We start from the raw sequence: 14,081 nt of genomic DNA, 5'->3' as shown, positions 1-14,081 counted from the left end.
AGTTCTCCTGAATTAACCCCCTTCAATTTGCTTTGCTCTTCCCTTGTTGGCCCAGGAGCAACATTAGAAAGATTCTACCAACTGAAAATTTCTCAGCCTTTTCCTCCTCCTAGAGGTAAAAGGTAGTTGGGTATCTTAGGAAAGAGAATCAAGCTATCTGGTCTAAACATCATCCAGAAAATCTGCTTTAAAATTATAAGGCATCAGGGACCAGGGTGCCAGTACAACCTCTCCACCTACTTCCAGCCTCGAGACAACTGTGATTTCGGGCAGTTATAGTGATAGAATTAGAAATCCTCTTGTCAAACTATTTTCTGTGCCTTTTTTACCACCTTGTTATATAAAATGTGTTAAAAAAAAATATGGTATAGGGCCGGGGATTTAGCTCAGTGGTTTCACTGCCTGCTCCACAAGTGCAAGGACCTGAGTTTAATCCCTGGTTCAAAAAAAAAAAAAAAATATATATATATATATATATATGGTATATGTTTACATTTTTTAAATTTATTACAGGAAATGACACCTTGCCATTTATTCCCCTCGAAATACTCCACCCTGCTTCAAATACACCCCCACATTCTTGCCACTTTTCTTTTTTTACTAACTCAAATTTGCTTTTTTTTATAATTATTTTTATTAGTACATCTTTGCAGTACATAATGATTACATTTATAGCGGGGAGTTGGTAAGTGTACATAACACATCTTAATTCTTCTTTGGCCCCTTCTCCTCTCTTCCCTGCTCCAATTTTTGCTCCACTTTGTATTTTTAAAAACTGTTTCCATTTTTTTCTTTGATTTTCTTTTTAATCCCTTTTCCCTTCCTTCCTTCCCTCTCCCTCCAACTCTTGTTCCTCTTCCCAACTGAGAAAGATCTCCTACTTCTCATTATCTATCCTTTATTTTGCTCTTTATTTATATTTTGGATTTCTCATATAAGAGAAACAATGTGATATTTAAACTTGTGTGTCTGATTTACTTCATCTAACAGTATGATCTTGAGGTGCATTCATTTACCTACAAATGCCTCAAGTTTATCCTTCTTTATGATTCTTGACAGTTTCTGAGGCAGTTCTGGAGGTCCCCTTTCCTGAATGTCTTCAATTGGGCTTCCTGGCTGCCTTGAGGTTCTGAATCAACTCAAAATATTTACATTTCATAGTCATTTTGACTTTGGAGAAGAGCCACAAGTCACATGGTGCCAGATGTGGTAAATAAGGTGGATGAGGATACACTGTAATGTTTTATGAGCCTGCCTTTCTTTACAGGGCACTCGGCACCAAGCCTTCTCTGTATTTTTTATCATACCTGTAAAGACAAAATAGACTTCCAGAACTGCTTCAGAAAGTGGCAAGAATGCTGGAATAAGTGTACACAAAGCAAGGGAGACTATTAATGGCAATGTGTCTTTTATTATAATAAAATTTTAAAATTTAAACACTCACCCTATTTTTTGACCAACCCTTGCCTGCACCAGCCACCTATTACCATGGATATTTTTAGCAGCCCCCATCAACTATTCTCTGAATTGTATGATGAAAAAAAGAAAGGAAATAAGATTTCACAGATCACCAAGGATTAATTTACAAAAAGACAAAGGAGCTTTAAAATTATGTGAAAATAATTATCTACAAATCTATTATAATCTGCTCTGAATTAAGAGAGCTTACCATTAATATCACTAGTCATACTACAGCTGCATAGGTAGCAAAAGAGTATGGGTGAAAGTTAAATATAATTCTTAAAAGACCAATAAATAATATCAAATATGGCACAGATTTTACAGTTAACTTACTGCCAGTCTTTGTTACAGCCCTTACTCTAAAATTTTAAAGATAATGTATGACAATTTATAGCAGTGACAACCATCTTCTTATTTAAGAACTACTACGGTCCTGTATTACAAATTTTCCACCAGGCAAATAATGTTCGAAAACATTTAGTCTACCAAACAGTAATTTTTAAAGTAAATTTTGTTTATATCTGAAATAAAAATGGACAGTTTGCTACATCTCTCTTATTTTTCATTTTCTACTCAGTCTTTCTATTTTTCTATCTTGTATTTGTCCCCTCACTAATTTATAGACGAAATAATAGATATGATTTATATACTAAAGCAAACACTAACAAATCTTAGACATTTTTAGAGAGAAAGAGGACACAGATTGTGAAGGTAAATAGAATTCAATTATTTAACAATTAAAAACTAAAACTGCCAGAGCCCCTAAGGAAATTCACAGGCTGCCCCTTCGTCACCGTGGGTGTTTTTCCAACAGTCACTGTATTATTCCCGTAGATGAAGCAAAGGTATAAAAGGTTTATAGAGGTTTCTGAGGTAACAACCAATGGCTAACTCCAAAGACTCTTCTCTCCAGTGTCTATCATGTCTGGTCCCAAAAGTAAAAGTCTCAGGCCTTTGACGGCATCCCCAGACTCCCTCACTGACTGTGAGGGGAAAGGTGCAATACTGGAGGACCTGCATGGCTTGGCCTGGTGCCTTGCTGCACGTTTAGCTGTGCAGTTAATCTCCCAAAACTGTGCCCACTGTGGCATGCCTGCTATCTTTACCATCTGGAGCCTGGAGTTGATATTAGCTTGAACCACATAAGCAAGAGAAAAGAAGAAAAAAAAAACCCTCATTCACATTTAACTGAAATTGGTGGCTGAACAATGTACTATGCGGCCTAGGCTTTCACACATGTAAGGAAAGGGAAAAAAGGGTAAAAAGTACAAACCTTCTCCTTTGTTTTCTGGTTCTCTGCTCTAAGGTCTTCATATTCGCCTACAGCTAAAAGAAAAAAGAAAAGCAACATTACAACTCTATTGGAAGTTTACTGTGGAAAAACCTGAGAACCCAACTTATCCCATCAGCTATTTACTAGGTTGGAGTAGGGTGGAGAAGAAGCCACAAAAGGCTTCTGCCTTTAAAAGTAGAAAAGAAAAAGAGAGTACAGCAGATGGGAGCCCATCAAACTGAACTTCAGTTCTCCCTATGTCACTAGGAAGACTTCAGAGCCAAGGGAAGTGACCTAAGACAAGCCATTCCTCCTCTTTGGTGCTCAGCACTGGTCCTATGAGGATTCAGTGGGTGTTCCCCAGAGTTCCTCCCAATGCTATTAGTCTATGGTGCTACCAACAGGTTTATCTAGAAACTGTCTCTAGAAAACAAAGTAAGCTTGCTCATTCAACTCAATGTCATGTATCTACTTCATACAGAGCAAAAAGTTTAGGCTATGAGCATTCAGCTAAGAACCATTATTTTTCTGGACAACACTGCACTCACCAAACCATGAGCAGAAACCCACGAGATTTAACTAAATTGGGAATATAGGTAAACTGATATACTCCCAACTACATGATGAAAAAAGGTTTTCCACATAAAAATCCCCTACTGCTGGGGCCAGGGATTTAGCTCAGTGGTTCCGGCGCCTGCTTCTCAAGCGCAAGGTCCCAAGTTCAATCCCCGGTACCAAAAAAAAAAAAAAAAAATCCCCTACTGCTGAAAAATGAAATAAGCTGAACCCTTACATTCGTGTTTTGGCAAAAGCACCATTTTAAGTATTCCCCCAGCTGAGAATATCAAGTTTAGAACACAAATTAAGATCAAAGATGAAACAGAAGGCCGGGGATTTAGCTCAGTGGCACCACGCCTGCCTTGCAAGCACAAGGTCCTGAGTTCGATCCCTGGTACGAGGGTGGGGTGGGGCGGGGCGGGGCGGGGGGGGGGGGGAGCAGATGAAGCAGAACATCTCAGTAAGCCTAGAACTGCCGCTCAACCCATCCCTGGGCCACACTGGCAACAGAGAACCAGTGAATCATCAGATTGGGCTTCTATCTTTTTAAAAATGTGACTGGGATTTATCTATTGAAAAAAACCTGTTTTACAAAAAGAAAAAGTTGACTATATGAATAATCTGCAGAAAATAATAAAAATCTGAAACCAGCAGCTTCAAGAACATCTCAGAAAAATCTAATCATTAATTCTAGAAATTTATGATTCTAACCACTAAGACAGAGAACACGTCAGAAATAAATAATTAACACAATGAAGTACATGCTTTGTTTCCTTCAGGAGTAATCAAAGGGTTCAGAATACTTCCAGTGATGATATAAAAATTCAATTCATATTAGCAAATATTTATGGGATTATATTACCAATTCCCAGAAGCATAGTATGGATATAAAATAAAAATTAATGGACACTTTATTGAAGTCATATCTATAAGATCCTTGAACACAGCTCATAAAATAGTTTTGAACATATACATGCAAAGATATACCCCTTTCGAAAAAAAACTTTCAACAGAAAAAATCTGACTGACCACAGAATAAAGCTCTCTACAGTTTTCTTCCATATCAATGCCCACCAAACACTGAATATAACTGAATACAAACCAAACTGTCCTTGATCTAAAAAATCAATGATATGTGCCCCACTTCTTAACAGAGAGAAACAAGGACTAGGGAAGATTCCTAAAATATGCTCTTACGCCATTAGATAGTCTACGATCATGTTCCTAAATCTTATTCCTATACCATTTCAAAAAATAAATATATGTCTTATTGAGAGATTTTGGTTTAAATTACTTGACATTTAAAAGTATCTACAGATGAAGTTGAAAATTCGATTATTTGTGACCTACTTTATCTATACAATAAATAATCTCATATTGACAAAATTTTTTTCCATTTAAAACATCAGTTAATGGCTTGAAAGGCTTTTTAAAAATAGTCATACTATTCTTCCATTATACTGTCAATAGAACCCAGATGGACCATTGTAAATTCCCAATTACTGGATCTTTATTAAAAGCATTAATTAAGAACCCTTCATCTACCATATTGTACTGGAAAGCACAGAAAACTGTTTGTGGCTATGTGCATATTAAAAAAATAAAGCCAGGTACCAGAAAGGGGAAGTATGGGAAGAATTAACCACTTGGTAACAGACAGGGGATAAGTGAGGAATAAGCCAGAGAAGGAAAGAAAATCATTTATTTCTTTGAAGTTAAAAAACCAAGCTCTGTGTCCTAAAGAGTACTCATACATACCCAGAAACATATATGCATACATATCACAGTGAATATATATGTAACCCCATCCTCAGCAAACCTGGCAAAAATTGAAGTGCCTTTTTATCATTCAGCTACTTTTGGAGCAGCAATGTCAAGGAATGGCAGAAAAAGCCTTCTTATTGTTTTAGAATTGGCTCACAGTTTGAAAAGTTTTGAAAGTAAGCTTGTACTACTCAAGTGATTTGATGAGAGGCCCTCTAAATTCTAAATCAATCAATGTATAAGAAGAGATGAATGTGACCAATTCTCCATCATAAGAAAGACAGCTTGGGAAGCCTTCATCTCTCAGGCTCACGGGTATAGTGCATGCCTCTGTGTAGTAAGGTCATACAGGACAGTAATTACAACGTGCACCTGACTCCCAGCCTGAGCACTTCTTGGCCAAGGAAGCTATAGCAAGTCCTTAATCCAAGTCTCAGATTCCTCATCTGGAAAAGTGCCCCTTGTGGGGCTATTACTAAGAGTAAATGAGTTGATATATATGAGTGTTTAGGGACCTGAAGTGTTCCCTGCATGTTAGCCATGGTTATCACCTCTGCAGTAGTACATCAAACCTTGAGCACGTGACTTTTTAAAAAGAGATTAGGGTGCTCTGGGTTTCAGGACTACTTGTCTTACATGGCCCAAAAGATGGCCAACTGGAAAAATCTCTGCAACCCGGGATCCTATTATCCCCCCACCAAATCAAAGGAGCGGAAAGGGACTAAAGATCAAGTGCAAACACGTGATGTCTTAAAGAAACGTGGCAGAGGAAGGGAAGCACATCTGAGGAATACATTTTTCCATCCTGGCTGCACACTGAATCATCTGGAGAGTTTGCAATCACACAAAATTTGACTCCCTCTCCACACTGCCCTTCCCACCCCAAGAGTCTGGGGTGGAGCTTAGGCACCTTCTTTTTTTTAAAGATGTGAATGCCAAGGTGATTCTAATTTATAGCCCAAAGTGGGAACCACCATACAACAGAAGATGGTGGAGAATATCAGGCAGAGCACAAGTTTTAAGAATCATGCTGCTTTTCCATTTTCTAACTCAGTCATTCCAAGAAAAAGAATTCTTTCCAAGCTATAAACATGACATACCCAGCCCAGGAGGGAGCTGAGTAGACTTAGTTGTTTCAGACGTGTGACAGCGAAGGCTCATAACTACAAGCCAATTACAACCCCTCTGGAGAAGGTTAACAAGCATCACGGTGTGCCTGGGACTGTCTGTCTGAGCACTGCAAGTCCAGCATCCCTGCAAATGTCAGCCCTAGGAAATCTAATCGTCCCACCTCCAGCATCTCCAGATCAGCATTTCCAACCAACAGTTTCTAAAATTTCACAGTCCCTTATACAGCCATTAGCCACAAGTAGCTGGTTAAGTGTTAATCATTTAATTTAAATACAATGAAAATTCAGTTCTTTGGGTGCACAGTCACATGTGGCTAGTGGACACCATACTGGACACTGGACACAGACCCTTCCCACAGAGCAGAAAATGCTACTGGCCAACACTATTCTGGACATCTGTCCAGATACCATATAAGCACCTTGAACACAACATGTTAGAAAGTGAGCACACCAACTCCCTTTCACTCAAGCTTCCAGCTTCCTGCACACGGGATCTCCTCTACTGCTGTCATCATTCACCCAGCCCCGAAGCTGCTACCCACAGGATGAACCTTGAGTCCATTCTCCTCTCTCTCCAAAGGATCATCAAATTCCTCTCATCTCTACAGAATGTCTCTCCAATCTATTTCCTCTGCAGCCAGTATCTTTGCCTAATTCAGACCTTCAGTATTGACAGAACTCTATCTAGTGCTAGCTTCCCTCTACCCTGAGTTCATTCTCTACACGGAAGGGAGTCAGCATACTGACAAAGCAAGCTACTTATTTCATTTTCTTGCTTTAAAATTGCCAAAGACCTTGACTTCACAAGTTGGTACCCCACTCTACTGCCCGCATTCAGCCTTGGAGGCTACAACCTATTCCATCACATCAGAAGCCCCAGTGCTTCCCTGATCTTTCTGCCTATGTGCCTTTGCCAATGTTTTTCTCTTCCACCTGCAAGGTCTTCCCTCACCTCCTCCTTTGCAATGCAATTCAACTCTCAATTCTTCTAAGAAGCCCTCTTCATATCTCTCAGGCTAAACTAGCACTTACATTTTAATATACCAGCAGAGTATCTTGTCACATAAAGGTTAAGCATCCCTAATCCAAAAATCTGAAATCTGAAACTTTTTGAGTGCCTAAGTTTTAGATTTGGGAGCATTTCAAATTTTGGATTTTTGCATTAAGGATGCTCAACTGGTAAAATCTACGCAAATATCCCCACCCCTTAAAAAAATCTAAAATCTGAAACAAGCATTTTGGGTAAAAGATACATATGACTCTAATAGAGCCATATGTAAGTTATCCACACATGGATCTGTTTGAGTTTTTTTGCCTTTTCTCTCACTCAGTTGATTGCAATATGCCTTACATTCAGAAGAGTACAGAGCAGAGTCCACACCTATATTGAATGAATGGTTCACACGAATCCTGATATGAAACAACTGAGCATCAAACATCCCCATTTCACAAAGGAAGACATAAATGCATAGAGAAATCAAATCCCTTACTAAGAAATGGAGGTAAAACATGTCTACTGAGTCCTCAAGTCCTTCCTGCAAAAAGACATTAATGAGCACTATTGTGTCAATGCAATGAAGCACTAGATCAGAAAATAATCCTCTAGGGTGATGACTATGTCTTTATTCACCCAGATGCCCACAGCTAGCACAATGCCTGACATAGAATAGGCATTTGATAAATATATGGTAAACTGAGGAGGAAGGGAGAATGGATCTAAGTTTTCACATGAGCAAATTCTCGTGTTTCAGACTCTCCTCTCTACAGTAAAAGGTCTTCTCATATCATGTTGCATGATAAAAATGGAACTTTAAACAGTCACCACATGTAACCAGAAAAGCACTGCCTCATGAGATTTAATGTAGCTCTGCATCCACTGAGTCTGTATCTTGAAACCTTACCAGCAGGGAATGAGGACACAGATCATAAAAGACATCGTGCAATTAGGACATGATTCCCTTCGGCACACACCCCAGTTGGTCTTCCTCTTAAAGCCAGAGCAGAAAGAGAAATCATTTATAACTCCTTTGCTAATTAAATCATCATAAAAGCCAGGGAAAACACTGTTAGAAATGCAGATCAAAAAACAAAGGTGACAGATTTCATATCGCAGAAATTATGGCATATGTGAAATGCACCAAATACTTCGTAGAACACAGTTCAGTGTTAATGAATTAATGATGCCTCAGAAGTACTCTCCACCAACTATATTAATGGCTTCAAATTAACAAACAGAAAACAAAGAAACTGAGTATCTTTAATATACATATATGTCTGCTTTCTGGTCTGGCAAGTAAGGAGCTTGTAAAGAACTCCATCCTAACAACAAAAAAAGCAAAACAAACTGAAAATCCGCAACTTTTAAGTTCATTAGACAAGTGAGGTCACAGGTCAACCTGCCATCCCCAAAGTTGGAGACACATGGGTAGATAAGAGGGTCATAATTTGTGGGAGTGGACGCCTGGGAGCAGAAACCTCCTCGAGAACCAGTACCAAGACAGGAAAACCTAAACCGTAATAGACAAATTGCTAGAGACTCAGTTTGGACAAGTCTGAGAGTTAAAAATGTGCAAGAGATGGGTATGTGTGGGGCATACCTTTGTGAGTTTTGCTTTCAGGAACCCTACCAAATTCATATAGTGAAGATCAAATTTCCCTACTATTTTTAGCAGATGGAAGATAAAGAAGGTATTCTGAAATATGCCCAGATTTTGTTCTTCTTCAGGCTGACCTCAAAAGAAACTGTTTTACCAGACCTTAATAGATTTGTAGGGAAATACCCAAGACCAGCCACCTCTAGCTTTCCTGTCTCACCTCATGAGGGAAAAACAGACAAGAACTTATGAGGACACAGCCCAAAGACACAGGCTTACTAAGACCCAATTGTAGGGCCCATGAGCTAATCAAAGACTATAGAACACTTTTATTCCTTGCCACCACGTAAACATTTATAGCAGATAACTGCCCAAACTTGGGAGCTACCACGAAGTTTTCAATATGTAAACAGAAACTATGGTACACCCATGTGACAGAATACTATTCAGTGATGAAAAGGGGCGCATAGCTATCAAGCCACAAGAAGACATAGAGAACTTTAAATGCATATTGCTAGGTGAAAGAAACCAATCTGAAAAGGCTAAATACAGTATGAGTCCAACTGTATGACATTCTGAACAAGACAAAACTATGGAGACAGTACTTGACAGGAGTTCAGAGAGAAGAAGCAAAGAATGGGTAAAGCACAAGGAATTTTTAAAGCAGTGAAACTCTTCTATATAATACTGCAATGATGGTACATTGCTTAAACCCATAGATGTGCAATACAAAGGGTGAACCCTAATGTAAACTTCAACTTTAGTTGATAATGACGTATTAACATTGGCTCATCAATTCTTACAAATGTGTCACATTAGTTTAAGGCAAGATATGAATAATAGCAGAAATGGGGGTGGAGGAAAGGCGAGGAGTTAAGTGGGAGTTCTCTTCTCAGATCAATTTTTCTTTAATCATAAAATGTCTCCAAAAAGTTTTATTTAAAAAAACATACACATATACAAACAGAGTCTACCTGGATTTTAACCAGGGAAGATATGCGACAAAATCAAGTTAATTAAAGGATGTTGGTTTATTGCTCTTCACAGCACCTCACCAAAATCTCAGAACTTATATTTTAATGTTTAAAATGCTTAGTCAGCATGGTAAGGAGGGAGAATATGTTACGTTCCTTCTACATTTTAAAACAAAACCTAACTGTGTAATAGCTTTAAAGAATAAAATCTATGAGCTGGGGATATAGCTCAGTGGTACAGCACTTACTGAATTGAGTATATACAAGACTCCGCGTTCAATCTCCAGCACCACAAAAAAAGAGTGAAATCCAAAGTAGGGAAAACTTCAAAACATACTTGTTTAGATTCACTGATTCCATTTAAAAGAACTTTCCCAATATTCCATAAGTATATACAACTATTATTTGTAAATTTTAGAATTATTTGGAAAGAATATTTTCTACAGGGGCCGGGGATTTAGCTCAGTGGTTCCGCTGCCTGCCTCACAAGCACAAGGTCCCGAGTTCAAGCCCTGGTACCAAAAAAAAAAGAATATTTTCTACAGTTGCACTTACAAGTATGTGTACAAGAATATTATCTTTAGTAAACTTTAAAAGTTTTAAATATATAGAAAAACTTCAAACATAGTTCAGTCATCCTTCAGTATCCACAGAGGAATGGTTCTAGGACCATAGCAGATACCAAAATCCAGAAATGCTCAAGTCCCTTAAATAAAATGATGCAATATTTCCATATAACCTATACACCTTCTCCTATATTCTGTAAATCATCTGCAGGTTCCTTAAAATATGTAATTCAATGTAAATGCTACATAAGTAGTTGTCATATTTTTAGGAAAGAATGATAACAATGAAGTTGTATGTGTTCAGTACAATTTTTTTCAAATATTTTTTTATCTCAAGTTGGTTGAATCTAAAGACATGGAACCCATGATACTGGAGGCTAACTGAACAGAGTTCCCATATATTCCCCCTATTATTAATATCTTGCATTAGTATAGTACATGTGTTATGCTTAATGGGCCAATATTGACATATTATGAACTAGAGTCCCTGTTTTATTCAGAGTTCCTCAGCTTTTGCCTAATGTCCTTTTTCTGCTCTAGGATCCCATCTTGAATGGCATATTACAATCAGATATCATATATCCTCAGGTACTGTTTGGCTGTGATATTTTCTCAGACTTTCTTCACTTGTTAAGACTTTGACAGGTTTTGCTGGTTTAGATCCTGGAAGTTTTGAGAAGTAGTGGTCAGGTATTTTGTAGAATGGGCCTCAACTTTGTCCACTGTCTTCCTCATAAGTAGACCGGGTTGATGGGACTTTAGAAAGAGACTACAAAGATAAGTGCCATTTTCATCACACTGTATCAAAAATACACATTAGCAACATAACTCACCACTGTTGACATGAACTGGATTTAAGTAGTCCACTGGAAAGTTACTTTAGTTCCCTTTTTCCATACTGTGATCTTTGGAAAGGCGTTACCATGTATAGCCCAGACTTAAGGATGAGGGAATTTACGTATTTTAAGGGGTAGCACCTACATAAATTATTTGGAATTTGCCTGCATGGAAGATTCGTCTCTTCTAGTATTTACTTATGAATGTTTACTGTATACTTTGAGTTATAATCTAATATTTTGTTTTTCAAATTGTACCCACTTTGGCCTTTAGAAGTTCCTTTAGGTGATTCCCTCGTCTCTTTGAAATAGCCCATTACTTCTGGGCTTATCAGCCTGAGCACTTCCTCAGTTTCTGGCACCACATCATGGGCCAGGCTTGTCTCGTACACTTCCTGCCCCAATCTTAGAATTGCCCATTTCTCCCAGAAATCCCATTCCTTTTACTGGAGGATAGTATCAGAACCCAAATGTATCAGGATGCTAAATGTGCTTGTTGCTAATGGTACCGCTATAATCTCTCAGCTGATAGAACAAGAAAACACACCTGTGTATACTAACCCAAATATATGTACATAATCTATAAATATTTTCATATATAACCATCTGTATCTACATTAAGCTATATATGAGTTCATACTGATGTCTCCAACTTTTCATACTGATGTCTCCAACTTTAATACATTACCAAAAGCATTTTACTTTAATAGGAAAAACCCCTAAAACACAGAAATGTCCATCCAGAGGACATTTAATCCAATATGACAGGTCCATAAAGTGGAACACTATCCAATTTTTAATGATTTAATTAAAAGTTACTTGTTAGATGACAGGATATATGTACACAGAAGGACACAATTTCTGAAAGGAAATGCAACAAATAACGGTAAATAACTTTGAAGAACAGAAATGGGGCTACAGTAGGCATTGTCAATGAGGGGTGATATTGACTTCAGGGAGGCAAAAAACCAGAATTACAGATATTACAATGGTTGATGTCCTTCCAAAAGGTCACAGTACATAAAATGTCTTTAAAGGATCCTTAGGAGGATGATAATAAAGACTGAAAAATGATAGATTGGATGGAATAGATAATTGTACTTTTCATTTTCATTTCATCATTTAGAATTTTAAAAACAAAAGTAAACCAGGTGTGGTGGTTCACAACTGTAACCCCAGCTACATGGGAGGCTGAGGTGGGAGGATCACAAATCTGAGGGCAGCTGGGGAACTTAGTGAGACCCTGTCTCAAAATAGAGAGAGAGATGCAGCTCGGTGACAGGGTGCTTACCTAGCATGCGCTAGCCCACTAGCCCCTGCGTTCAATCTCTAGTACTGTGCACATGCTGCACTTGCACGCATACACACACCCACACACACACACACAAAGATTTACCTAGGTAAGGGAAGTATGAAGCAAAGAGTGGAATTCTACCTAGAACATGCAGTTCTTCAGCCCAAGCTGAGTGTCCATCTTCTGGGGAGCTGCCCAGCTGGGGTCTCTTCAGCACTGGTTCACTAACTTGGGGAGCAAACTACATTTCTAAAAAGCACTTGGTGATTCAGAGGTAAATGGCCCCTGGACTATACTTTGAAAAATAGTGGTGTAAAGCCAAATTTGCACTTGAAACCAGGGAAATCATTTGATTCCAAACTGCTTTCTACAGAATGACTTTGTATGAATCCACGATTGCCAATGCTTCAGTTTTTTCAGACCGATACGGTGATTGTGGCAAGCAACAGTTTGGGCCTCTTTGGTCAAAATAATGCTCTGGCTGTTTTCTGACCCAGAAGCCAAGGTAACACAAGAAGCCTCTGTGAGTTGCTAGCTCAGCTCTAGGAGAAAGCTTGACTGAATTTCCATTTGAACTTTAAGCAGTAGCCCAATAACTTGAGGAAAATACTAGTGCTAAATACGGAAAAAAGCGAGCTTGCTTTAAAAACCAACGATCTTACCATAGTAGATCTATTTTAGATGGTACTGGCCCATGACTTTGGGGTTTTTGTTGTCATTGTCTGCTCTTACATTACAACATCCTTACTAGGGCTGGGGCTATCGTTCAGTGGTAGAGCATTTGCCTACCATGGGTTTGATCCCCACCACCAAGGAAAGAAAGCAAAGAAAAAACCTTTACGTTAGGTGATAATCACTCTCTTCAAAACTCCATTGACAAGTTTCAAATGGCACGGCATATGGAGTGAGTGGTACAGCATAGTCTAATGGGAACCTATTTCTTGGTTCAGCCCAGGCTGCATCTTCCCGTTGGTGGCAGACGCCCTTCTGCTCCGCACTACTCCAGGTCATGGGTCCTTGTGGAGTCTGCCAACCAAGATGCTCTCTGGCCAAAGATTCTGAATCTCTGACCTCAACAAGGCCAATCAGACATTTCCTGGAATTGGCATGCCAAACCAGGAAATCCTCACCAGCAGGAACAAGGTCTGCCTAGCACAGTGCCTGGTTATGAATATTCAGTGCCTGTGGGTTGAATGGATTACACAGAAAATCAGGCACCTTAAACAAATGCTGAACTAAGTCTATCATTTTCTAACAGAATTCTGGAGGGGGAGCAAATTGTATGATGTTTTGTAAGGGAAATGTCCACTTTAGTAACTAGGAAATGTGCATCGGAAACAGTACCCAAAGTTGCCATTTCTCTGTGCATTAAAGATGTCAATCAGTCCAATAAAATAAAGCCCCCCCAAAAAACAAAAGGAGAATTACCTCATTACCTCAACATCTGCTTGAACATAAGCAATCACGCACTGGTTAATTTTTTTTAAAGGGACATAATATAACTTTCTAGAAAGACAATAATATAGCTAATTATACCATTCACTAGAAGGGAACATACAATGTTTTGAAGTAATTCAGAAGTGGGTGTGATTTATAAGATACAGAGCTTAGGGAATGGTAAGTAGAAATTA

At 38.6% G+C, this 14,081-nt stretch overlaps 1 protein-coding gene across 1 annotated transcript in view; it reads right to left on the bottom strand.

Moving 5' to 3' along the window:
- The window catches only part of Shtn1 (shootin 1), a 96,901-nt gene that overhangs the window by 79,331 nt on the left and 3,489 nt on the right, over window positions 1–14,081 (bottom strand). The window contains exon 2 of the mRNA XM_087185250.1: window positions 2,735–2,787. Coding sequence (XP_087041376.1) covers window positions 2,735–2,787 — 53 coding nt within the window. The remainder of the gene's footprint in view (window positions 1–2,734; window positions 2,788–14,081) is intronic.

Source organism: Heterocephalus glaber, unplaced genomic scaffold (assembly GCF_053883595.1).
Source record: "Heterocephalus glaber isolate CG9 unplaced genomic scaffold, H.glaber_assembly_v1.0 deba00001497, whole genome shotgun sequence".
NCBI lineage: Eukaryota > Metazoa > Chordata > Mammalia > Rodentia > Bathyergidae > Heterocephalus > Heterocephalus glaber.
The sequence above is the reverse complement of the archived record's forward strand: the minus strand, read 5'-3'. Positions and strand labels throughout refer to the sequence as shown.